Source organism: Schistocerca americana, chromosome 1, assembly GCF_021461395.2.
Source record: "Schistocerca americana isolate TAMUIC-IGC-003095 chromosome 1, iqSchAmer2.1, whole genome shotgun sequence".
Classification (NCBI taxonomy): domain Eukaryota; kingdom Metazoa; phylum Arthropoda; class Insecta; order Orthoptera; family Acrididae; genus Schistocerca; species Schistocerca americana.
Genome location: NC_060119.1, coordinates 303,108,140 through 303,134,787, shown reverse-complemented (window position 1 = coordinate 303,134,787; position 26,648 = coordinate 303,108,140). Strand labels below are relative to the sequence as shown.

Genomic DNA, 26,648 nt, shown 5'->3' with positions numbered 1-26,648 from the left:
GAAGGAAAATAACTGATGATGGCTTCAGTAGAGAGGATATTAAATGCAGACTGGCAATGACAAGAAAAGCCTTTCTGAAGCAAAAAAATTTGTTAACATAGATCTAAGTGTCAGGTAATATTTTCTGTATTTGTATTTAGTGTAGTCATGTACAGAAGTGAAATATGGATGATAAACAGAATAGATAAGGACAGAAGCTTTTGCAATGTGGTGCTACAGAAGAATGCTAAAGATTAGACAGTTAGATCATGTAACTCATATCGAGTTAAGGGAATCCATACTATAGCAACTTGCAAGCAGCCAAAAAAAAAAAAGAGTGTGTTCCAGTTCCGACCCTGTTAAAAATCTGTGCAATACCAACTTTTAAATAACTTTCTTGAAAGAAAGACATCCAACAAAATAACACCTTATTTTCTGGGTCGGGTTGGGGGGTTGGGTTGGGTTGTTTGGGGAAGGAGACGTGACAGCAAGGTCATCGGTCTCATCGGATTAGGGAAGGACGGGGAAGGAAGTCGGCCGTGCCCTTGGAAAGGAACCATCCCGGCATTTGTCTGGAGCGATTTAGGGAAATCACGAAAACTTAAATCAGGATGGCAGGATGGCTGGACGCGGGATTGAACCGCCGTCCTCCCGAATGCGAGTCCAGTGTCTAACCACTGCGCCACCTCGCTCAGTACCCTTATTTTCTCCTTTCCACGAAAGCTGTGGGGGGGGGGGGGGGGGGGGGGGGGGAGGACAAGCTGCATCCCCTTATTGCATCGGGTATGGCTGCCCTTGTGAGGAGCTACCGGCACTGAACAGGATCGGGGAGAAAATGAATTTGAGGCACAGCCTGACTAGGATCACTTGATAGGACACATTCTGGGACAATACGGGATCACCAATTTAGTACTGGCGGAAAGTTGTGAAAGATAATAAGGTGAACACATTAAGCAGATTCATAAGAATGTAGGTTACAGTAGTTAATTGGAAATGTAGACGTTTGCCCATGATAAAGAGTAACACAGAGAGTTGCATCAAATCAGTCTTTGTACCAAAGACCACGACGACATCATCATCATTGCAATCAAGCACTTAGATGCAAATCTACTCTCAGTGGCATCCCCAAGGTATCACCATTGTGTACAGAGCTTACAATGATGATGAACTGGCAGCACTGGAACACTGGTTTCAATAACGTCCCCCCCCCCACAAGGTATCACCATTGTGTACAGAGCTTACAATGATGATGAACTGGCAGCACTGGAACACTGGTTTCAATAACGTCCCCCCCCCCCCCCCACTACTTCCGTCTCCAAACAAAAAAACAACACACAGGAATACAAAACAGGGAATATTTAACGAATGTTGCTAAACGTGGCATTGGCAGATTGTTTGTGCTTGAAAAATAAGTTTATGAAAGACTGCATAAATTGCTTCATCCCTTATCAATGAAAAATATTCGTGCTTTAACATTAAATAGTCGTCGTAACACAGGTCCTGTAGCCACTGTTTATAGTACTTCGGCTATATGAGGTTTAACAACGCAGAAAAAAGAATTTATGCAAACATTCTCTCAAAAACATCTCGCAATACGCCCGTCATCGGAATGGAAAAAGTTTTAATAACATACATGCGGCTAGAAATGCGCCTACAAATACGCCTACGCCTACAACTTTTTACGCCTACAAATTCGTCTACCGGTATCAAATAGACTGAATTAATTAGTATAAACTTCTCCTTAAATTACAATAACATTTTCCCACAATGCACAACATTAAGCTAGTGACCAGTTGCACGTTTGATAAGGAAACGATGCTAGCGAAAGCAAATATCCTGTCGATAAGGAACAGTTGATGCAATTATCATGACTTATCACTATATATTGAGTTCTGCAGTCGTTGTCAGTAAGTGTCGGCACGTACTTGATCGCTAATTTTATATCGGCGCACCTCTAAATCAAGTTGCATTGTGTCAAACAAATCACTTTTGACACTCAACAATTATGACCAGGACTATGTTATACTAAAGTTCCCTGGATCGGCCACAAAAAGAAAATCATACACTGTCGATGTTACGTTAGATCTCTAACAATTTTTCTAAAATGCTATAATCCTAAATGTTTCCGTCAAATAATAGGATATTGGGAGACGGACATACAATCTTGATTCCTTAACGTGATTCCTACCTTGCGCCAATGACATTCATGGGCAACGGCATCCTAAACATAACTGCCAAGATAGAGAAAAGAAAAAGTACTCATATTTACTTCTCAGTAACCCGAAGTCTTACAAATAAAACAATAGCACATCGTGCAACATATTAAGAAATACGAAGAAGAGGGAAGACTCTGCGGTTGGGCAAGGTTCTGAGCAAATTGTAGTACATATAAATCTACTGTACTGATGAAATTAAATTTGATTCCTAACGTTTTCCGGAACTAGCATTCAACGAATAGTTGCACAATGTTTACACAGTGTGTATGTTTACACAGTGTGTATGTGTTGTCAAACACTTACGACATGATCACACCTATTATATCCAATTTTGCCGGTATATCTTTTTACTGAAATGAAAATTTCAAGACGAAACTACAACAGTTGTTTTGCGACAAACCGTTTTAAAGCTGATGCTCATATGTTTTTTCATATATATATTTAATATAATTTCAAATTTCCCTGCTTTCAAAGTATTTCTTTCCATTCCCCCCTCCAACCGTTAAAACTGGCAGAAAACCTGTAACGTTTTTCCACAGTGAACCAATCACGTGAAGGCAGCGATACAACACGTAGCCAATGAGAAGACAAGTCCTCGAACATTTAAACACAAATATCGTTGTGCTCGGTGTCTTGTGCTGTCTTCAAAGAAGTGTGGCGAGAAGATACTTTCGGAAGTAGAGTTGGGAGTTGTGAGCTATCGTCTAAGTGTAAGGTGAGTGTCAGGAATGAATTTTGCGTGTTCAGTAAGCTGTTCGAAGTATTAAGTTTATTTAATGAGTTCTTATACAATAGGAAATGGTTTGATTGCGATTGCATTTCGTTGTATCTCGTATTTATCATTTTTCTTAATTCGTTGGCTGTCAAAATGTGTTCGAAACATTTGTATGTATAAAAGCCTTTTACCCGGTTTGGTAAAACTAAGAGTTGTACACAACTGAGTGCTGACTGCTGGCTACTGCGATTACTAAAGCGTAGTTATATTACCGGTATGTAAACGGACCACATAAATTCTAAATACTTAGCCCTAGTAATTTGAGTTCTCTATTTGCAGTTAAAAATTGTTCCGTGTACTTCACTGATCTAGGAAATGAGAACGGAAAGAGATATGTCAGCCTCACATCTCGTTGATAACTCGCATATATGTTTAATTTTTAATAGGGGAGTTAGGGACAACTGCTTTGTGTTCACTTATGATTCTTGTGGAATTTCAGTAACGCCTGTTAAATGTCAGTAAACCCTTATCGTTTCTATGTACACACAAATTTGAAAGGATTGAACGTAAGTAAGGCTATTAACTTTGTTTTAGCTGTGACACTATACAGGTTTTACAGCGTAGCTACCTATCCTCCATTTCTTTTACTGCTGTGAAACAACACTCAGAGCTTTGGTAGAGATTAAGTAAATTATCTATTAAACTTTTTCACTTATTGCAGGATCTAAACATGCCTACTCAAGAGAATGATGTGCCAAACAGGCTTACAGCATTCAAAAATAAAGGAAAGAATCTTGAAGTAAGTACACTATAAGCTACCTACATTCTAAACTTAAAAGCATATGTCTACTGTCTTGTGTGTATTGCCTGTAGAAGGGCATTGTTTTACCTTGGCAAAACCTTACTGTGAGATGATCCATGGGTGAATAAAGATCAGTGTAGTCAGTCTTTTAGTGCTGTTCTGACTTAAATTGAACTTCTAGGAAATGCGTCGGAGGAGGAGTGAAGTTAGAGTGGAGCTTCGTAAGGCCCATAAAGATGATCAGTTGCTTAAGAGGAGAAATATTGCGGACTTCGAAGAACCTAGTTCACCTCTACAAGACAATAATATTCAAATGCCACAGACTATACCAGTGGATGAAATAATAGCAGGTAAGTTTAGATAGATTTTGCAGTTTTTTCTGCAAATTCTTAAATAAATTTTCTACTTGAGATTTTGTATTCCAGGAATGTCAAGCAGTGATCCAGATGCACAGTTCCAAGCAACACAAGCTGCCAGAAAAACATTGAGCAGAGAGAGAAATCCACCAATTGATGTCATGATTGAATGTGGCATTGTTCCAAGATGTGTAGAGTTTTTGTCATATCACCACAAGTAAGAAACTTAATTACAGCAATCAGATGTTGGAAAAAGTATGAATAAGTTATTAATTTTGGGTATCTTTTTTTTACAGCCCATCACTCCAATTCGAAGCCTCTTGGGCTCTAACAAACATTGCCTCTGGAAACTCTGAACAGACCTACGCTGTTATTAAAAGTGGTGCTGTTCCCAAATTGGTTGCTCTGTTATCTTCGCCATCTGCTCATGTTGCAGAACAGGCTGTGTGGGCATTAGGAAATATTGCTGGTGATGGACCAGTGGCAAGAGATCTGGTTATAAATAATGGAGCAGTGCCCGCATTGCTTGAACTTATAAGACCAGAGACTGCAGTAAGATTGTCCTATTTTTTTCTAGTTTTGTGAATTTTCACTTAAAACACTTCCTGTAGACTGTAGACTTTTTTTTTTTTTTTTAAAAAAAAAAAAAAAAAATAGGGTAGTCTTTTAGTCTATCAACTCTGGAGCAGTGCTCATATTCTAACTAACAGCAGTTTAAATTTTGATATTAATGTGTTGTTCTAAGTCAACAGTAATTTTTCTTTTTGGATCTCCTTTAATAGCACTAGCCTGTAAAGCCAAAAATGTATTTAGCTCTGATTCTGAAGCCATTCTTAATTTAACTGATGCAAATTTATATTGCAGGTAACATTCTTAAGGAACATAGTTTGGACTCTTTCAAACCTTTGTCGAAACAAAAATCCACCTCCACCATTTGAAAGTATCAAAATGTGTCTTCCTGCCTTAAACAAGTTGTTAAACTATGGCGACAGTGATGTGTTGGGTAAGTCTGAAATTATATTTAAGTTGGTGAGCCTAGGTTGGCACAGAATGTCACTGTGAAATGGTTGTTTCAGCGGATACATGTTGGGCCTTGTCATACTTAACTGATGGCACGAATGACAAAATCCAAGCAGTAGTTGACATTGGTGTTGTCCCAAGGTTGGTGGAACTCCTTTCCTTTAATGAAGTATCTGTCCTCACACCAGCTTTGCGTGCTGTTGGTAACATTGTTACAGGAAATGATACACAGGTAAGTGCAATTCTTTGGTCGTAGAAAATGTTCAGCGGCATTCATAAATGTAATGAATCTTAATTATTGCAGACTGATGCAGTTATCAATGCAGGTGGTTTGAAGTATTTAGGTCAACTGTTAGATCACCCACGGCTTAATATAATGAAAGAGGCAGCTTGGACTGTGTCAAATATAACAGCTGGCAATGTTGACCAAATACAGGAAGTCGTGAAAGCTGGTCTTGTTGAACCATTGATAGCAGTTTTGACAAAAGTAAGCTTTCATTCCCTCAATATAACAAGCTAAGTAATTAACAGTTGTGTCTTTTAACAATTGTGTGCAGTGATTGTCATGTATAATTGGATTTCTGTACTAGGATAGTACAGCATTAGAGCGATTTTTAATTTGTGAAGAATAAAACCTATTATGGTTATGAAGATTCCCTTAACTTGTTGCTTAGTTTTAACTTTTGAAAAGTTGCGTTTATATGTAAATCCTTCCCAAGCTTCCTAATACTTAAATGTTGCCTAGTCCCTATTTTTCCATTAGGCACTTCAGTTTAAAAATATACTATAGATCTTAAATGTTTCTTTGATGAACATTGAAAACACTGTTCATTTTACACCCAGGGAGATTTCAAGTCTCAAAAGGAAGCAGCTTGGGCTGTCACAAACTTCACTTCAGGAGGGTCTGCAGACCAGATAGTACACCTTGTTCGATGTGGAGTGTTGAAGCCATTCTGTGACCTTCTTGACAGCAAAGATTGGAAAACTGTATCTGTGGTACTAGATGGGTTGGGAAACATCTTACAGGTAAATTTATTTACTTTCAGTTGCTTATTTTGTGTAGTTTGTCAAAAAAGATGATTATCTTGAGATGTGATTTCTAATTTCTCCTGGTGAAAAAAATTGTCTCAAGTCAGTAATTTCAGAATACACCCTCATTCTAGAAAATAACATACTTTTGTCTATTTCCATAAGATTGGCGGTGCTAGACTATGAGCTATAGCTAAAGTAAGATTTCTTTGCAGCATATGTGCTAAGCATTGAAATTGAAACTGCATGTACATTTTTTTTGTCTGTGTGCCTATATGGATTAACTGCAAAACTGGGTTAGAGGACAGTGCTCATCATGAATTGATGTTCACCAGTCATAGCAGAAAATTGAATTTCTTTGAAAAAAAAAGCTTGAAGCCTTCGACAATCTTGCCAAACATTCAAAGGGGTCAGGGCAAGGGTAGATAAAATTTAAATGTCCGTACATTTCGGATGTATGTGAGGAATAGCAATCAATTGTGAATAAATTCTTGTTGAATAGTTTTACTTTCTAATTCTAAAACTTGAATAAACTGGTACTCAAATGCGCAGTTAGTGAGTCTTGGACGAGTCGTAAATTGCTTAAACAGTGTCGATGTGCCTTACTTTCAAAGATAAGACTGCATTCTCAAAGCAGTCCAGCTCTTGTGAGAGACTATTGCATGGAGGTGATCCACACATTTACTTCAAAGCAGCAGTTAATTTGGTTAGGTTAGGCTATAAATAATTTGGGTGCTTTTAGTAGAAACTTTACTTTGGGGGGAGGGGGGGGGTGTTATTGTTAAATAACTATGTAATTAGAATCCATCAGTTTAGTTTCAGGATAATTAAAACTGCAGAGTATTGCAGACTGGCAAGAATGTCAAGTAATATGTACCATAACCTTAACTAATAATCTGATGGTTTCAGTTGATGTTTAAAGGGTTGTCAGTGTCTGTTATCTGCGTATAAGTTATTGATTACTATTAGAAACTAAAACTGCTCCAGAAATTATTTGAAATAATGCCACAGAACTATTAAAAGTAAACTTGCTTTTGCAAGTTTGAACTAACATGAGCTGAATACTGTAGCTGAAATTGGAAGCACTATTCCTGGTGCTGTTCACTTAGTGCAGCTTAGCTGGTAGCTATTTCTGTAGAAGTATGAAAATACTTGTCTCCAATACCTATGCTCGTGAAACATTGTCTGCTACTACCACTAGTCCGGCACATGCATACCAACTTTCAGGTACGTGTAATGGACAAATGGTTGGTCCCTCTGCCCTATTCAGTTATGTGGTCAGGTCTGAGAATTTGAAAACTGTAGCACTCACTACAGTAAACAGATGGTGCTACCCACTATTTGGCAGTGCTGGTATCAGATAAGCAGTTATTAAAATAGATGCTACTTCTCAGTAACCAGTTATCTCTATCAGTTTTTGCCCCTTTGGTTGCATGGTATATTGTAATACCAATTAGGCAGGAGATAAAGGCTATAGTTAATTTTCAAATTGTGTGGAGCAAGAGTGAAGAATTCATTTAATTTTAGGTGTCCTTCGGTAGGCGAATCTCATGCTCTAGAAGCAACATTGACAGCATAAGCTAGAGCTGGACGTGTGCCCAGTATTAAATGTGAGTCTGCCTATAATTTCTCGGTAAGTGTCGGTATCAGTAGCTGGTGGTGAATTATCGGGTATCCATCCAGGCTCAATTGGTAATGATATTGGCTTTGCATCAGTTATATACCACGCTAACTCTTTCGCATATGCAGTCTGATTAATCTTCATACAATCATTAAATCTTTGGACTTGCAAGCCAAGATAACAATCCACTTCAACTACTACTTTATCAAACTCCTGTAATTGTTTAGTGTAATTATAAATTTTCACCAGGTCCCATTATCCATCCATCATCCACATGAAATAAGATTAAATTTTCATTAAAATACATAAAAGGATCAACACTACACTCCAGAAAATTTGATTTCTTAAGGTATAGCTTTAAACACTCTTAACATTATGCTGTTTGCTTCAGTCCATACAAGCTTTGAAGCAATCTGCAAACACGGTCTGTGCCATCATCATAACCTTGTGGTTGTTCCATGTAAATTTCTTCCTCCAGTTTACGATTAAAGAATGCTGTATTAATGTTAATTCCCCCCTCCCCCCCCCCCCCCCCCCCCCCCCCCCCCAAATCTCTTTGAACAGCAACACACAAGAGGACTCGGTTTCAAACCTAACCACAGGACTGAAATTTTCAGAAAAATAAAGCCCTGGCCTTTGACTAAATCCTCTTGCAACTAGCCTTGCTTTGTACCGTACAATGTCATTGTTATTAGAAAATTTAATTGCAAACAACCATAGATTTCCAATAGCCTTCCTTCCAGCTAGTAAATCAACTAATTTCCAAGTACCAGCCTTTTGATGAGTCCATTTCTTCATCCATTGCAGCTTTCCAATTTTTTTACATCTGAGGATTTCACTGCTTCATCGTAGTTCCTTGGAACTTCTCTCAGCATCATCTTGGGTTGCTCAGGTTCACCTAGGTAATGTCGGCCTTCTAATTGTTTGTCCCATAAAACTCGATGACCATCTACATTTTCAGTTGCTTCTACGTGATCTTGATGATTCAGTCAGGGGCTCAGCATTCATTTGCTGGGTACGGGTTTGTCGACCCTGGGGTTCTGAGCTGGTGACTGATAAGTGCCGCCTGTCACCGTAAGCTCTGGGCATACTTAGGTAATGGGATCTTGGCTTGACCACCCAGATTGTGAGGATGGAATAAACCTCTATAAACAACCCTTCAATCTCAGCGTGCTGCACGCTGATAAGCATGGCTGTTGAGGTGGAACAGTTGTTAGCGGGCAACCTCTGGGAAACCTGCTGCACCTCAGTTGTATAAGGCTTACCTAGGCATGCGAGGCTCTGTCTAGATGGACTTCTAGTTTCCTAGCTGCTCATGGGACAGAGAAGGATCCTTCAAAATCCTCTTTTTTTTTTCCTCCTCCCAGCAGAAAGGGTGGGCCGCTGGAAGGTTCTAACACCCAGTCTCTGAAGAGGGCTCGTGCAGTCAGTCCCCCTGACTCAGGCACATCTTTAACAAGTCAAGTCTTTAGTAACAGAATGCATTCTGGTAATCAGAATGTGTTTCTCATTGTGAAACGGAAGGAGGGTAGTTTTGAGAAGGTTTCACCCTTCTATATACAAAAGGGTTTGGAGGGCATCTGTGGCTCTTTAAAATCAGTGAAGTGTTTGCGTAATGGGACCTTGCTGGTGGAAACTTCAACTTCCCAGCAAGCAACTAACCTCAAAGCTGCTAAATGGCTTGGGGAGTATGCCATAGACACTGAATTGCACAGCACCTTGAATTATACCAAAGGTGTTGTGACGTGCCGGGATCTAGTCGACATTCCCAAGGAAGAACTGCAACATGAGTGGGCTCCGGAAGGTATTGTTGATGTCAAACATATCATGAAGAGAGTTGATGGCAGTCTTGTCAAATCCGAATCGGTTATTCTGACTTTGAGTAGCACTAAACTTCCTGAACATGTTAAAGCTGGCTTCGTTTGCCTTAGTGTGAGGCCTTATTTCCCAACCCCAATGCACTGTTTCGAATGCCAGTGTTTTGGGCATACCACATTAGGGTGTAAAGGCGAAGGGATTTGTAGCAGCTGTGGTAAAGCTGCCCATGAAGGAGTTGGTTGCTTGTATCTGGCCAAATGTATCAATTGCTCTGGAAACCACCCTGTTTGGAGTAGGGACTGCCTAATATTTTTGGAGGAACGCAAAGTCCAGGTATTAAAAACAACTAAGGGTATCCCCTATGTTGAGACCAAAAAGATCTAAAAGTCTATGCAACCTCGCACATTTGCTACGTCTTTTGCATCCATGGTTCAGAAGCCTAGTCCAAAAACCGATGCCTCAACGCAGACAGAGGTGGTGAGTGGCACTAACACTTGCAGATGTCAGTGCACTTGCAACACAGCCAGTGTTTGAGCCTGTAACCCCTACTCGAACGGCAGAGAAAGGCACAGTGGTGAACTTGGGCCAGCCCCTGGCGCCTCAAACAGCTGATGCTGTTTCGAAGCCCAGTACAGCCATTACCACTCCCGTGTTGGCTCCCCCAAAGCCCACCAAACTGCAGAAAGCTCCTGTACAGCAGCAACAGCAGGTCAAATCCCGTGGTAAACCGTCTGAACATACGGATGTTTTACGTGAGGCTTCATCTGACTTTTCCCCAGAGTTGATGGAATACGACGTATGTGTGGGGCAATCATCTCGTCCCACGCCGGTCCCTCCACCTGCTGCAGTCTCCCCGCCCCATCAGAGAGACAGGATGAAGTGCTACCCCCATCATAGATGGCTCCCATACTTCAGTGGAACTTGCAAGGGTTCAGGACGCATGTGGAGGAACTTCGTCTACTCTCTCAGGGTAGACCACTATGTCTCCAGGAGACTTATTTCCATCCAGCATACTCCCCTGAGCTACGAGGCTATACACTCCACAAAAAGGACGACCTGTGTGGAGAGAGCTAGAGGTGGTGTAGGTATTTTCGTCAGGACGGACTACCACTCCTCGTCTCTCTCGCTTACGACTACTTTACAGGCCATCGCTGTGTCCGTGCACGTGCATCATCCATTGACTGTATATTCGCTTTACTTACCCCCACATGATGCAATTTATGAAGTGGACCTCACCGACATTCTTACACAGCTCCCCAGACGTTCATTATTTGTGGTGATTTTAATGCCCACAGTGAGCTTCGGGGCTCTGCAATTACCTGCCCCAGGGGTCGAGCAATTGAGGCTTCTCCTATCAGCTTGTGCCCACTTCCTCAATGGAGGACAGAGCACTCATTTCTCCTCAGCAAGTGGATCGTTCTCTGCCATTGATCTCTAGCTTTGCTCTCCAGCTCTTGCCGCCAGTGCTCACTGGGAAGTGGTTGCTGACTTGCACGGCAGTGATCATTTCCCAATCGGGATTCACCTGCCAGATGGCGTGGGCCCCGAAAGGAGACCACCAAGATGGGTGCTCAGTGGAGCCGATTGGAAACTTTATAGCCAGTTGGTCCAGTTCGAACACTGTGCGAATGTTGAGGCATGGGTGGCTCATATTATCAAAACGGTCCACCACGCCGCTGCAGCATCCAGTCCACAGGCCATCGGAAGAGGCAGCCTGTCCCTTGGTGGAGTGCCAAATGCCGCTCTGCAATCAGGACCAGGCATGCGGCTCTGCGTCGGTTCCAGTGTCGGCCAACTGGTGAGAATCTTGCAGCCTTTCGGGTGGCGAGGGCAAGGTGTCGCCGCATTATTAGTGAGAGCAAGAAGAGGTCATCCTGAACACCATTAATCGTTCCACCAAAAGTTCCATTGTGTGGGAGACCAGCAGGAGAATTTCTGGCAGATGGAAGGAGGTGCCCCATGGCTTCTGTAATGAATAACGGCACTCTCCACACGGATCCGCAGGACATTGCCCAGACTATGGCAGTGTATTTTGCCACAGTTATTGCAACAAGCAGTCAGGATCCAGATTTCCAGCACCATAGAGTTGTTGCTGAGAGGTGTAGTCTGGACTTCCAGTCCTCTCGTGAATTTTACAACTGCCCATTTTCTATGTGGGTGCAGGATTTTGCATTGTCTGCAGCCCATGACACATCCCCTGGTCATGACAGGATCCATTACAATATGCTATGGCATCTCACAAGGCGCAACAAAGAAATCCTCCTCTGACTTTTGGACGTCAGATCACTTTCCTGACTTGTGGCGTGAGGCAGTTTTAATTCCTTTTTTAAAACCTGGGAAAGACTGCATGAGCCTGAGTAGCTACCATAGTGTTGTCCTCACTAGTTGCATGGGAAAGACTTTTGAGTGTACGGTCAACCGCTGCTTTGTCTGGATGTTGGAATCCCGGCAACTCCTTTGTCGCTTTTAGTGGGTTCAGGAGGTTTCGTTCCACCTTCGATAACCTTGCCCTCCTGGAGGCGGCTATACAACAAGCTTTCCTATGCCGTCATCATCTTCTAGGTGTATTTTCTTATATCGAGAAGGCCTACGATACCACTTGGAGGCGTCTCATCCTGGAGCAGCTTCATGAATGGGGTTTTCGTGGTTCTTCCTCTTTTTATTCAGTCTTTCCTCTCGCTGAATTGGTGACGTCCTGTCTGATCGCTTTGAGCAGGAGAACAGTGTCCCTCAGGGTAGCGTTTTAAGTGTGACTCTTTGCCATCGCTATTAATAGCATTACCTCCTGTCCAATGTTCGTTGTTTGTGGATGTCTTTTTGTTTTGCTCTTCTTCAAGCCTTGCAATGACAACATGTCAGTTGCAATTTACTCTTAGACGTTTGGACGACTGGGCGCAGAAGAGTGGTTTTAAGTTTCCCACCGAGAAGTCCGTATGTGTTCTTTTTCACCGTTCTCGTTCGATTTTTAACCTTTCCTGAGTTGAGGATGAGGGACACTATCCTTACTTTTAAAGACATGGTGAGATTTCTGGGGCTCATTTTTTGACTCGAAGCTTACGTGGTTACCTCATCTTAAAGACCTGAGACAGTCACTTAAGGCTTTAGGTATTTTAAAATGTCTCGGCCACAGTACATGGGGAGCTGACAGGACTTGTCTGCTCCAGTTTTACAGGCTCGATTATGGATGCACGGTGTATGGGCCTGCGAGGCCTTCTTACTTAAAGATGTTGGATGTTGTGCACCCTGAAGGGCTTCAGTCGGCCACTGGGGCATTCAGAACTAGCCCCATACCAAGCCTCTGCGCAGAGGCTGGTGAACCGCTACTTCATATGCGGCAACAGCTACTTAGTGTGCCAGACGTATAAAACTTTGTCCACATCATACACACCTGCGTGCCATACCGTTGCTCAGCCTCCTCTGGCACGGCTATTTCATTACTGGCAATGAGACGCAGCCCTATGGGATTCACTCACAGGATTGCCTCTGAGATGACTGTGGCTGGTCTTCATGTTTTATGTCACGGTTGGAGTAGATTTCCACCTTGACTCCTCTGGAGACCCAGACTTATTTTAGATTTGCCTAATTTTAAGAAAGATAGCGCACCAGATTTTACATTCCAATCTGTTTTTCAACATTTTAGATGTGCATCATGGTTTCACCATCGTTTACACTGATGGCTCCAAACAGGAGAATTTCCTTGGCTGTTATGTAGTGTTCCCTCATCATGTTACCTGGCTTCACCTCCCTGATGACTATACCATTTTCGCAGTGGAGCTCCACACGTTCCTGAAGGCACTGGAGCAGATGAATTGTGTTCGAGGCAATCGATTTCTTCTCTGCTCAGATTCTTAGTGCCTTACAATCACTGCAGAATCTGTACCCAACTGAGGAGATGGTTCAGCCGATACATGACAAACTGTACTTGCTCCAACTGGGTGCCTGGTCATGTAGGAATATGGGGCAATGAACAGGCTGATCAGGCTGCCAAGGAGGCCTGCAAAGAGCAGGATGTGGTCCAGTGTCCTATTCCCTTGCAGTCTGTCATCTCTGCACTCCACAGGAAGTGCATAGAGTTGTGGGAGGAAGAATGGCTGGCGGTGACGGCCAATAAACTGGGTTGGTGAAGTCAACAACTCGGCTGTGGTGTTCCTCCTGCCGGTTGTTCAGGCAGGAAGAAGTGACCCTCACACGTCTTCAGATCGGGCACTGTTCTCACACATAGCTTTTTATTACGGTGGGAGGATCCTCCATTTTGTGATGTTTGTGGTGTGCACATCTCTGTCCGGCACATTTTAACAGTGCATTTTATACCGTGATGCAAGGACAGAAACACAAGTTGATGGGATCTGCCTTGCGTTTTAGCTAACGTTGAGATGTGTGTGTCTAGGGTTTTAAAGTTTTGTGATGTGCCTGGGCTCTGGCCTAAACTTTTAGCCTGGAGGTTTTAGTGTATTGCAGGATGGCGACTCCTCCCTTTTTTCCTTGCGATCAGCCAGCCACTTCCATCTGCTATATTTTTTTAGCTCCCTCTACCACTTTCTTCCTGTGTTGTCCATGTTTTACTGCAGACGACATGCTTTGTCCCATGCTTCGGTATGGGTAGACACATATTTTTCAAAGCTTATGTGTTTTATGTTCTGTTTTTATCTTAATATTCTGAGTATTTTGACACCCGTCTCACTCTGCTACTGAGCGGGTGCTGAAGACCTTGCTGTCGTGCACGCAAAAAGCCTACTACTACTACTACTACTACTACTCAGTCTTGTAATATTTTCTTTTGATATTTCGTCTTCATTAGAATCAGATGTTTCTGTATCATTCGTAGTTGATAATGTTAACTAAATTGGTAACATCTCTCTTCAATGATTGCTTCAATATTACATCATTGGATTTTACATCCTGGCTAACAATAACTGAATGCCTATCTGGAAGGTATACACGATAGCCAGTAATCATAGCCAACTATATAGCATTTGAAAGATTTGGCATCAAACTTTTTTTCTATGCTGGAATCCAGACAAAACATTCTGTCCCAAATACTTTTAGATTAAACTGGCTCTTCCTTTTCAAAAATAATTCTATTGGTGTCTTTCCTTTAACCTTCATTGGCCCAATTTGGTTCATGGGAGTAGCTGCAAGTACAACTCCCCATAAAGCTTTCAAACTCCTTGCCACCATCAGTCAACAGTTGTTTAATGGTACATTGAGGTGTCGGTGGTATATCAGATCACATTATGTAGCCTGTGGCCATGGACGCGCTAGTGCGTCTCATTTGTTTCCTGAAAATTGACAGTTTAGAGTACTAAATTTTTATTTTATATTCAAAAATAAAACAAAACATCCTACTGACAAATGACATATTTGTTGAACAAAAAATGTAGTAGAAACAGCATTCAAAAACAAAATCTTGAAACTTCTGAAATGTATGTCAAATCTCGGAAAAGATACAATCGAGAACTTTACCGATTACACTCAAACAAATTGAATAAATACAAAGTTCAGGAATAGCACCTACACATAACTGTCGGAAAATGAAAGAACAACGAAAGTGCTATTTGCCTTTAGAGGTGGTGAATAACACAAAAATTCAAAAATACCCTGCTTTATTTGGGCAATCTGGTTTCTCGTAAATTGTCTGTTCGTTGTCCTTGGCTCATGCATGATCTGTGTTTTTCTCGGTGTTTTTGATGTCCCAGTTGATTCTCGTTTTACCACAACATGGGGGTTTCTGACTGGCCATTCTACTTGCTTTTGTGGCAATAGTGATCTTATAATACTGAGTCTGAGTTCTGGTCATTTTTGTGCTAGAATAATTATAGTGTAGGGCATCTGTGTTTGTCAGCATCATTTCCATAAGTGTTTCTTGTACCAGCATATGGTTTTTCGTTCTAAGTGGTAATAGAACATCTGATCGTGCCGATCAACTCCAGACATAAAATTATTGTTGTTTAAAATGGCCAAGGGCTTGGATTTCTTCTCCTTTTTGTTCTCAACATAAACCATTTCATTTGTAAATGCATTATAAATGTAGCAAACCTACCTCTTATCATGCCACTTACCTATCATAACTCCTTCTGCAAATCTGGCAATGGCTTCACCTTTTTGTAATTTTGTCTTCTGTATTTCCTTGGGTGTATCCTTCCTATTCTGAGTTCCTGTGCAGTGAGTCTTCTTATCCAGGAGCAACTTAGCCGATGTGAAGCTATTATAGTAATTGTCCATGTACACATGCTGGCCAGCATTCAACTTTTCATCCATTAAATGAACTTTTTTCAAATGCCCTCTTCCTCCTAGATCGTCCAGCATGCCAGTGTATACCACGAATTTTAGGACCATTCCATTGGGAGTTGTCAAAATATAGCTTTATGCCATATTTGTGCCTTCTATTTTTGATGTATTGGTGCATAAGTAATCTTCCACACCAAAGGATCATTGATTCGTCCAGTGACAGTTCCCGTCCAGGGCACATCCTTTCACTGAAAAATTGATAATTGGACGTATTTCATACAACCTGTCGGATGGTTTTGGTTTGCCCTGTTTCTGATTTTTCAGAAAAATGCAATGCACGTAGTATTAGAAGAAAAAGATTTCATGAAATATTATCGGCAGTTCCTTTCATGTGGAAGTTGCAGGACTATTTGAAAAGGACCCTTTATTTCACATCTTTAAATTTCCCATGTGCAGAAAAACTCCAAAGAACACTAACAATCTTTCCAACAATTCATTCATGATTGTTCTTTGGTTCCCATAGAAAGGAATAATTCAGTTGCGTTTTGATTGGTTCCTTCTACAACTTTCAATAGAAATTCATCCGGCAGCAAAAGACAGAAATAATCTAAGGGAGTGTTTCCTGATGGTTGAATTAGCAGTCCCTCATTAATTTATAAGCGGGCAATTTACTATTCCAGCTGGCGTGCTTCCCCATGCAACACTTGTATCAGCTGTGTTACCACTCCTGCCCTTTCCCTGTCACTTGGATTCACAGCCATTTCTACACTCTCATCTAAATGATGATGGCCCTTATTTCCACGTTCGGCAGTTTTAGAAATTATCAAAGGCTGCAGACAACACAAGATTTTGTATAAAATTTTTCTCAGTATGTGCTGTGCATGCAGCACTAGTCATCAGCTTTGCAATCATCTCATGCTTATTGTGAATAAATTGCCATGTTTTACTACTGTAAGTTGACTGAAGCAGTCCGGAACATGCAAATTCGTGTTTCTATTCAACATTTGGTGCTAATTTCAAATAGAACAAGGTCAATAAAGTAGCACATTTTCCGAAATTGCTTCCCCCTGCGGGTTCGGGGGTTAGAATCGGCCCGCGGTATTCCTGCCTGTCGTAAGAGGCGACTAAAAGGAGTCTCAAACGTTTCGGCCTTATGTGATGGTCCCCTCTCGGGTTTGACCTCCATCTATCCAAATTATTCCGAAGAGCGAGCCAATTGGGGAAGGGCACCTTACATGGTGCACTGTATCCTTCGTGCAATTAGACCTATTGCCGTCTTTCTCGTCGTTGCGATGGTGTCCCGCTCGTTTTCGATCTCATGGGCGATTACCACGCTGCACTCTGCAGTGTTTCTTTTAACTGTGACGACGACCTTGGCCATTTTTGCACCTAAGATCCAGCACGGTAGCCAGTCCGTTGTGGTGGGGTCGCCATGTACCCTCTTGGTTGTAGCCCCCTGACAACACAGGGATCGCTCTACTGATGCCTGCGCCGTTCACTCCCCACGTATGCCAAGGAGTAGATGCCCATCTCCCTGGGGCATCGGGACTCCCGGCAATGGCCATCCTGCCAGGTGGCCTTTGCTGTGGCTGGGTGGCGCCCGTGGGGAGGGCCCTTGGTCGGAGTAGGTGGCATCAGGGCGGATGACCCGCAATGAAGCGTGGTACATCATCTGTCGCTGGCGGCCAGCCGCCAGCAGTCTCTAAGCGTTCTCGGGCTCAATTTAATGCTGAAAAGTACAATCCGAAAACGTTCCCCTCTCTGGCCACGCCGTGGGAGGAACGTAAATCTCAGGATGGCAGTAGCACTTATTCGCCCCGATTCTTAATTTGTACGAGAGCTGATGGGGAGTCTTTTCTCTCAACAAAGCCTCAGTTCTTCGTCGAGCATTTAGAGGACAAGTTTGGGGAGGTGGAGGGCTTGTCAAAAATGCGCTCTGGATCGGTCCTGATCCAAACGGCATCCTCTGCCCAGTCACGACGGTTACTTGCTTGTGATAAGTTGGGGGATGTTGCTGTTACGATCACACCGCATAAGAGTTTAAATATGGTCCAGGGAGTTATTTACCATAAGGACCTTCTTTTGCAGTCTGATGACGAGCTGCGCGCCAACTTAGAGCGCAGAGGTGTACATTTCGTCCGGCGCGTTCATCGGGGTCCGAAGGAAAATCAGATAGCTACCGGTGCCTTCATCTTGGCCTTCGAGGGTGATACGTTACCGGAAAAGGTCAAGGTGATGGTCTACCGATGTGACGTCAGGCCCTATATTCCTCCCCCGATGCGGTGCTTCAAGTGCTGGAAGTTTGGCCATATGTCTTCCCGCTGCACTTCCAGCCTCACATGTCGAGATTGCGGACGCCCGTCTCATCCCGATACTCCATGTGCCCCGCCTCCCATCTGTGTCAACTGCGGGGAGCACCATTCACCTTGCTCGCCAGACTGCAGAATCTTCCAGAAAGAACGCAAAATCATGGAATATAAGACCCTGGACCGACTGACTTATACTGAAGCCAAGCGGAAATACGACCGATTACATCCCGTGCGAATGACGTCATCCTACGCCGCCGCTACGACACCTGTGCCCGCCCCATCAGTTTCACGACTTCCAGCCAGCTCGATAACCAGTAAGACTCCTCCTGCCCCCTTGCCAGTGGGGGGCTCTACCCACCGGGTTGCTCCTGCGCCACCTACCTCAGGGGCAACACCATCCCCCCCATCAGGGACGTCCGTCCCTGCTTCTAAGCCGGAGAAGTGTCCAACTTCTTCGGCTTCTCACGCTCGCAAGGGGTCCCTCGGGTCCCTCCCTTCCCAGGTTTCCACCAGTGGGAAGGCTGACGACCGCCAGTGGCGTAAGTGCCCGCAATCAGCTGGTCGACGGGCTTCACGATCCTCCTCAGTCCCGGAGACTGAATCGGTGAAGCCCTCCCAGCCAGTTAAACCCAAGGAGCAGCGTGAGAAATCAAAGAAGAAGAGCTCTAAGCCCAAGGAACTCGCGGTGGCAGCCACCCCACCGCCACCTTACAGCTCTGCGTCTGAGGACGAGGTGGAGATCCTGGCGTCCGCTGAGGACCTAGAACTCGCCGGTCCCTCAGACGCCATGGATAACACTAGCACGGGTGCTCAATCGGAGGCAGCAGGTGACCCAGCGGCGTAATCTGCCTTCCCCGTCCTGTCACGCCTTTCTCAGCCATGGACAATACCATCCTCCAGTGGAACTGCAGCGGTTTCTTCCACCATTTAGCTGAGCTCCGCCAACTTCTCAGCCTTCGCCCTTTCTTCTGCATTGCTCTCCAGGAAACTTGGTTTCCGGCGATGCGAACCCCCGCCCTCCGTGGCTATCGGGGTTATTACAAGAACCGAGCAGCTTATGAAAGGGTGTCTGGTGGCGTCTGCATTTATGTCCTTCACACTCTGCACAGCGAGTCTGTCCCTCTCCAGACGCCTTTAGAGGCTGTCGCTGTACGCGTGTGGACGCCACAGGCTGTTACCGTCTGCAGTCTTTACATTCCACCGGATGGTGATGTCTCGCAGCATGTCCTGGCTGCACTGGTCGCCCAATTGCCGCCACCTTTCTTGCTATTGGGCGACTTCAACGCTCATAACCCTCTGTGGGGTGGGTCAGTGGCAACAGGTCGAGGCGCCATCATTGAGCATTTATTGTCGCAGCTCGATCTCTCGCTGTTAAATGATGGTGCCTTCACACACTTCAGTGTGGCGCATGGCACCTACTCCGCCATTGACCTTTCAATCTGTAGCCATAGCCTCTTACCGTCTGTCCAATGGAGTGTGCATGACGACCTGTGTGGTAGTGACCATTTTCCGATCTTTTTGTCACTACCACAGCGCCACTCTTCTGGGCGCCCTAGCAGATGGGCTCTGAATAAGGCTGACTGGGACTTGTTCTCCTCCACTGCCGCTTTTGAGCCTCTCTCTACCGATGACATTGATGCGGTGGTTCAATCGGTCACCACCGGCATCGTTACTGCCGCCGAATCTGCCATTCCCCATTCCTGTGGGTCCCCTCGGCGGAAGGCTGTGCCTTGGTGGTCGCCTGAGATCGCTGAAGCGATTAAAGATCGCCGGCGGGCGCTCCAGCGTCACAAGCGACACCCCTCCCTCGACCACCTTATCGCCTTCAAACGGCTGCGTGCGCGGGCCCGCCTCCTTATCCGCCAAGGCAAGAAGGAGTGCTGGGAGCGGTATGTGTCCACCATTGGCCTCCATGTCACTCCCTCGCAGGTCTGGGCCAAGATTCGACGCGTCTACGGCTATCGGCCACCTGCCAGCGTCCCTGCGCTCTCACTGAATGGAGCAGTTTGTACTGACTCCGACGTCATTGCCAATCGCTTAGCAGAGCATTTTGGTATGAGTTCCGCTTCTGCGAATTACCCCCAGGCCTTCCGCTCCATTAAAGAGCGGATGGAACGTCGGAGCCTTTCGTTTCGCACCAACCACCCAGACTCTTACAATGCTCCATTTAGTGAGTGGGAATTTCGCAGTGCCCTCGCTGCTTGCCCTGATACCGCTCCTGGGCCAGATGGCATCCACTGTCAGATGCTGAAACACCTTTCAGTGGACTGCCAGCGGCGCCTTCTCGATCTTTACAACCGTCTTTGGGTCGAGGGGGAGTTTCCGTCGCAATGGCGGGAAGGCATTGTCATCCCCGTTTTGAAACCTGGAAAGAACCCTCTGGAGGTGGACAGCTACCGTCCCATTAGCCTCACCAACGTTCTTTGCAAGTTGCTTGAACGGATGGTGAGCCGGCGCTTGCATTGGGTACTGGAGTCTCGGGGCCTTCTGGCTCCGTCTCAGGGTGGGTTCCGTAAAGGCCGCTCCGCCACCGACAATCTGGTGAGCCTGGAGTCGGCCATCCGTACTGCCTTTTCCCGCCGTCAGCACCTGGTCGCTGTCTTTTTCGACATGCGGAAGGCGTACGATACGACGTGGCGTCATCACATTCTTTCTACGCTCCATGGATGGGGTCTTCGGGGTCCTCTGCCGATTTTTTATCCGCAATTTTCTGTCGTGTCGTACCTTCCGCGTGCAAGTCGCGGCCTCGTCTAGTTCCTCCCACGTCCAGGAGAACGGTGTGCCACAGGGCTCTGTTTTAAGTGTCTGTCTGTTTTTAGTAGCCATTAACGGGCTTGCTGCGGCCGTGGGAAATTATGTCTCCGCTTCCCTGTATGCTGACGACTTCTGCCTTTATTACAGCTCTACTGGCATTGCAGCTGTTGAACGTCAGCTACAGGGCGCTATCTGTAAGGCGCAGTCTTGGGCTGTAGCGCATGGGTTTCAGTTTTCGGCAGCCAAGACCTGCGTTATGCATTTCTGCCGGCGACGTACTGTCCACCCGGAGCCGCAGCTTTCTCTTAACGGCGCACTTCTTTCGGTGGTGGAATCACACAGGTTTTTGGGGGTGGTTTTCGATGCCCGGTTGACTTGGCTGCCTCATATCCGGCAGCTCAAACAGACGTGTTGGCGGCATCTAAACGCTCTGCGATGCTTGAGCAACACCCACTGGGGCGCCGACCGCTCTACACTGTTGCGGCTCTACCAGGCGTTAATCCAGTCCCGTCTGGATTATGGGAGCCTGGCTTATGGCTCAGCATCCCCATCTGCGTTACGGGTGCTGGACCCGATTCTCCACAGCGGGATACGCCTTGCCACTGGTGCTTTCCGCACCAGCCCTGTGGACAGCGTACTAGTGGAGGCAGGTGTACCTCCGCTGCGGTTCCGACGCCAACGTTTGCTGGCCGCTTATGCTGCCCATGTTCTAAGCTCGCCCGGGCATCCAAACTATCGTCTCCTGTTCCCGCGGTCGGTCGTCCGTATGCCAGAACGTCGGCCCCGGTCTGGTTGTACAATAGCGGTCCGCGTCAAGGAGCTTCTCTCTGGGCTCCAGGGTTTCACTGTTCCACCTCCTTTCCGGGCTACTTTGCATACACCCCCATGGTGTGTTCGTCGCCCTAGCCTTCGGCTCGACTTGGCACAGGGCCCTAAGGACTCAGTCCCTCCAGAGGCCCTCCGCCGCCGCTTTTATTCTATCCTGGCCACGTATCAGGGCTCTGGTATTGTCTACACTGACGGTTCGATGGTTGCTGGTCGTGTCGGGTATGCGCTCACTCTAGGGGACCGTTCCGAACAACGTTCCTTGCCGGATGGCTGCAGCGTTTACACTGCTGAACTGGTCGCCATCTTTCGTGCCCTAGAGTATATCCGCTCCTGCTCAGGTGAGTCCTTCATTATCTGTAGCGATTCCCTGAGCGGTTTACGAGCTCTCGACCAGTGTTTCCCTCGTTCTCGTTTGGTGATGGCAATCCACGAGTCTCTGCATACTCTCGCCTGTTGCGGCCGCTCTGTGGTCTTTGTGTGGACCCCCGGTCATGTCGGTATCCCGGGTAACGAACATGTTGACCGCCTGGCGAAAGAGGCCACCAGCAAGCCATCTCTGGACCTTGGCCTCCCTGAGACTGATTTGCGGGCAGTCTTCCGCCGCAAAATCTTGGCGCTATGGGACGAGGAATGGCGCCAACTGACACTGTCCAATAAACTCCGTGCTGTCAAGGAGACGACGGCTGTGTGGCGGTCATCCCTGCGAGCCACTCGCAGGGACTCGGTAGTTCTTTGCCGGCTCCGCATTGGCCACTCCCGGCTGACACACAGTTATTTACTGCGCAGGGAGGACCCTCCTGTATGTCGCTGCGGGGCGGCTTTTACAGTGGCCCACATTCTGTTGGCCTGCCCCCTTTTAGCTGTGGTCAGGCAGACATTTGCGCTGCCTGATACGCTCCCTGCCCTTTTAACAGACGACTCCGCTATGGCTGACTTAGTTTTACGTTTTATTCGGGCAGGGGGATTTTATCATTTAATCTGAGTGTTTCTGTTTTATTTTTTTGTTTTGTGTTGATTCTGGCCTTTGGCCTATGATTTTACACTGATTTTTTAATGTGTTTCTAAGTGGTTGGCTTTTCCTTTTTTATTTCTATGGTCGGCCAACCACCGTCCATCTCTATGTGGTTTTCGTTCGTTTTGTCTTGTCTTTGTCTCAGTCTCTCCTGTTCTGTATCGTCTGTGATCTCTTCTGTTCCTCGTTTTTGTTCTCTGTGGGTGTTCTATGTCTTTGGAAAAAGGGACCGATGACCATGGCAGTCTGGTCCCTTTAATCCCCCAAACCAACCAACCAACTTTCCGAAATTGCTGCTTGAGGTGGCCCAAAATAAATTTACTGCATTCATGCCACCGCAGTTTGTCTTTGATGTTAAACTAGGTGCTAAATATCACTTTTAAGCTTGATTAGCTATCATTTTGTGCTGGATATCTAAATGGTAAAATTTGACAAAGGGTTGGCGTAATTTCTTCAGAATTCCATTAGGAACACATTTCTCTTAGGTGCTTTTTGTATTTTATTGTAAGGCATACTATTTAGCTTCAGATGTTGTAAATCCATATTTGTGTAAATGGATGCAGTAATACATTTTTTTAAGGCCATATGAATGGGAAAACTTGTACTGGACCACATTTGCTTTGCTATGAGCAATTTAGAAAAGTTGGTAGTAGTGAATAGGGATATGAAAATCGGTTAATAATTGGAAAGAATCGTTGAGAAAAATTTGAAGGTACAGTGAAACCCCACTTTTACATTTTTCGGAGGACTTAAAAAAAATGGTGTAAAATGTGGGAATGTTTTAAGCCGTAGAAGTTATGCACGGGATACACACTTGCATTTTCACACTTTGAGTGATATATATACATAACTGCCAGAGACTTTTCTATTATCTAATAAAAATAGCAGATGTAACTGGAGCTGATAACTGTCTGGGTAGTAGGAACATTTGACTCAATTTAATATGTCGTAATTGACATTTTTGAAAGCCTGCAGCTGTCATTGGTTATTTAAATTCTGAAATACTGCACTAGTTGTTTCTCATTTTTTCATGCCTAGCATAGTGCATTTCTAGAATTTTCTTGTTGTCAAGGGCAAATATGTGGGTAACTATTTTGTTTGCATGTGTTCTGCATCTCATCTGTAGTTGTCTTTTTGAGGTTATTGGGTACTATGCCTCCTCAGTTATATAGAAAACCACACAGTTGGAAATTCACTCTCATTGTTTGTGTAACATCGCAAAAAATATGTATGTAAATACTGCACTTAAAAAAAATTCTCGAAACACATTTGGCTCAGTATGAAAAAGTTGTGTAACTACACTGTGTTTATACTAAAAAGTAAATATTTGAGCAAAGCAAAAGTGAATGGCCACTTATGCTAGTTCACATCGTCAAACACCGAAACACGCTAAATGATTCGACAAAGGTGACACGATCACAATAATCACAAAAATGTTTGTGCAGTAGGGACAGTTCGGAAATGGTTGTTGTGATTGATCATAACATATTTATCTGAGCAAACCTAGTTACTTCCATCAGGCACGAGGCAGAGTACAGCTTGGCAGTGGCAGGAGATATGGCACGAATTGTTGTAACTGTTGAACATTTACTGATCAGTTGGTAGGACATGTTCTGAGGCATAAAGGGATGACCAATTTAGTATTGGAGGGCAGTGTGTAGAGTAAAAATCAGAGGGGGCCAAGAAATGAATAATGGGACTAGCTATTACATAGCTTACAAATTAGAATTAAATTCATTTGTTCATAAATTTTCAAAACATAAAATGGAGAAAGTATGTGAATAAATCAAATTAGTGACATGCATTAAAATTAGAAAATATAACCATTGGTAGCTTGTACATTAAAAGGAAAATGGTACACGGTTTGCACTGTCTACACTTACTATAAATGCATGCACATTTATTTATGTATGATCTTAAATCTTGTCTGGAATACTGTTAAAAGTGGAAAAGTCAGATCTGAATAATACAGCTCCAGTCACAAGTATCTGCAGCTTATGAAATGCATAAATTGTAAATGGGTAAGCCATCCACAGTTTCATAATTTAAAACTTTACTCAGTCTGTTTACCTACAAGAGTAAGCGTGGTATATCATACTCCATTAATCCTGTGAGTGGAAATTATCTCAGTTGGTTTAGATAATGTTGGCATGTTTTTCCCTGACATTCATGGCACAGAGTAGATGGTTTAAAAGATATTCTTCTATTCTGACAGTAACTGCAAACTTTTTAATTTCAATATAGCAAATGGGCCTCACATTTGAAAAGAATTATCAAACAACGTCCTTTATGCAGTGGAGATTATTTATGCTGCTTACAAAATTCTGCATTAAATTCAGTGAAAATTCTGAGGTTCTTTGCACTGGTCACTGCATTGTTACCATTTCATTTTTAATAACTAAGCCGTTAATAATGTTATTCCATGTTTTCCTTGATGAACTGAAGTAAAATTATGTTCCAGTAGTGAACACTATTATAATGAACCTATCAGTAACTTGACATTTTTTCCCTCTAATTGTAGACTGCTGAAAAGATGGGTGAAGTTGAACGTGTTGCTATAATGATTGAAGAATGTGGTGGACTGGATAAATTAGAATCTCTGCAGCAACATGAAACTGAACAAATTTACCAAAAGTCATTGCAGCTGATAGAAACTTACTTCTCCGATGCTGTAAGTAGACAACTTAAATTGCACTCATGTTGTCTTGAATATTGCATTGGGTGGGGTGTGCTAATTGTTAGCTGTAGTATTAGCTTTATATTGGCTGTATCATGCAAATAATTGAACGAAATGTTTACTTGCAGTTGCTTGAGAATTTGACTTCCATAGTCCTTTACAAAAAAATTTTTAATTACAGGATGCTGAAGACTCAAACCTGGTGCCTTCAGAAGTAGATGGTCAGTTGGATTTCAACAATTCTGATAAAGTCCCTGAAGGTGGATTCTCCTTCTAAAATTCTATGAAGACTGGTTTATACAATTTTTTGTGAATGCAGTTGTGGGGTTGTATAAATTGTTATTTAGTAATTTTGTATTGCAATACTGCATTTTTACTTTTTTAACTTTTCGATACATTGACACTTCCTAAATTGTAATTTCTGTGCATTAGATATAGACATTTTTGTATTTTCTTGCCTTCTGTCACTATCTTTTTGTTTTTGTTATAATTAAATAATTATTTTTTAAAAAGCTGTTTTTCTTCGGCCTTAAATTCTTTCTCATTGTTTCAAAGGTAACAACTCTCACATTCTTCGCATTTCATAAGCCAACTTTGCTGATCAGTTTAATGAGAAGGCTTTGTTTTGTTGTTAAAATTGCAATGAACATGAAAAAATTTGTGTAATAAGGCAAAGTGCAAAGTTTAAAATATGACATTCAGAAGTTTGTTTGGGTGCTACAGTTGATTAACATCAGCTGCTACAAAATGACACTTTTTTTCCCTGTAACAGTCAAGTATACAAATCTGATAGTCTTAATTTATCTAAAATTCAGTGAACTACCTTTACCATTGTCTTGTTCTTCTGCACTCCAATTGACCCCTCTTAAGACACAAATGACTGTTCAGTCGGCAACCTTTAGTTTTTGAACTGTTTTGCATTAACTCTTAAGATTTACTGCCATAATTAAAAGCAAATCCTGCCTACCGAAACCACTATACGATTATTGCTGTTGTCATTTTGCTATCAGTCCTCATTACTCCAAATGTATTGCCCACTGCTTCCCCATTTTTAGATTTGTTCCCAGTAGGTTGCCTTATCATTAAACAATAAAAAATGTGATATTAAAGTTAATTTTTCAATGAAAGGACAATTGCTATGAGTCACACTAATTTCCTTAATTTTCACTAAAGTTCCATAGTGCAGAAGTAGCTATACTGCAGGAACACAATGTTCAAACTTGTTAGTGTATGTGAGTGATGTGCTGAGTCTGGTGGAAATTTACTCCTAGGCCAGACACTGTA

At 43.7% G+C, this 26,648-nt stretch overlaps 2 protein-coding genes across 4 annotated transcripts in view; one reads left to right on the top strand and one right to left on the bottom strand.

Moving 5' to 3' along the window:
• LOC124595689 (citramalyl-CoA lyase, mitochondrial-like) overlaps positions 1-2,479 on the bottom strand; it is a 193,063-nt gene extending 190,584 nt beyond the window's left edge. For 2 of the 3 annotated variants that reach the window (XM_047134566.1, XM_047134557.1), the window contains exon 1: positions 2,168-2,479. In XM_047134566.1, the coding sequence (XP_046990522.1) occupies positions 2,168-2,208 (41 nt within the window). In that variant the 5' untranslated portion in view covers positions 2,209-2,479. The remainder of the gene's footprint in view (positions 1-2,167) is intronic. The other variant, XM_047134550.1, reaches the window with a different exon arrangement.
• A 282-nt stretch (positions 2,480-2,761) lies between these two features.
• On the top strand, positions 2,762-25,842 carry LOC124595677 (importin subunit alpha). The gene is made up of 11 exons (XM_047134539.1): positions 2,762-2,910; positions 3,632-3,709; positions 3,894-4,062; positions 4,138-4,285; positions 4,365-4,620; positions 4,933-5,071; positions 5,145-5,320; positions 5,393-5,575; positions 5,932-6,114; positions 25,209-25,358; positions 25,546-25,842. The coding sequence occupies exons 2-11, from the start codon at positions 3,641-3,643 to the stop codon at positions 25,639-25,641; spliced, it is 1,569 nt and encodes a 522-aa protein (XP_046990495.1). The 5' UTR covers positions 2,762-2,910; positions 3,632-3,640; the 3' UTR covers positions 25,642-25,842.
• Positions 25,843-26,648: the final 806 nt, after the last annotated feature.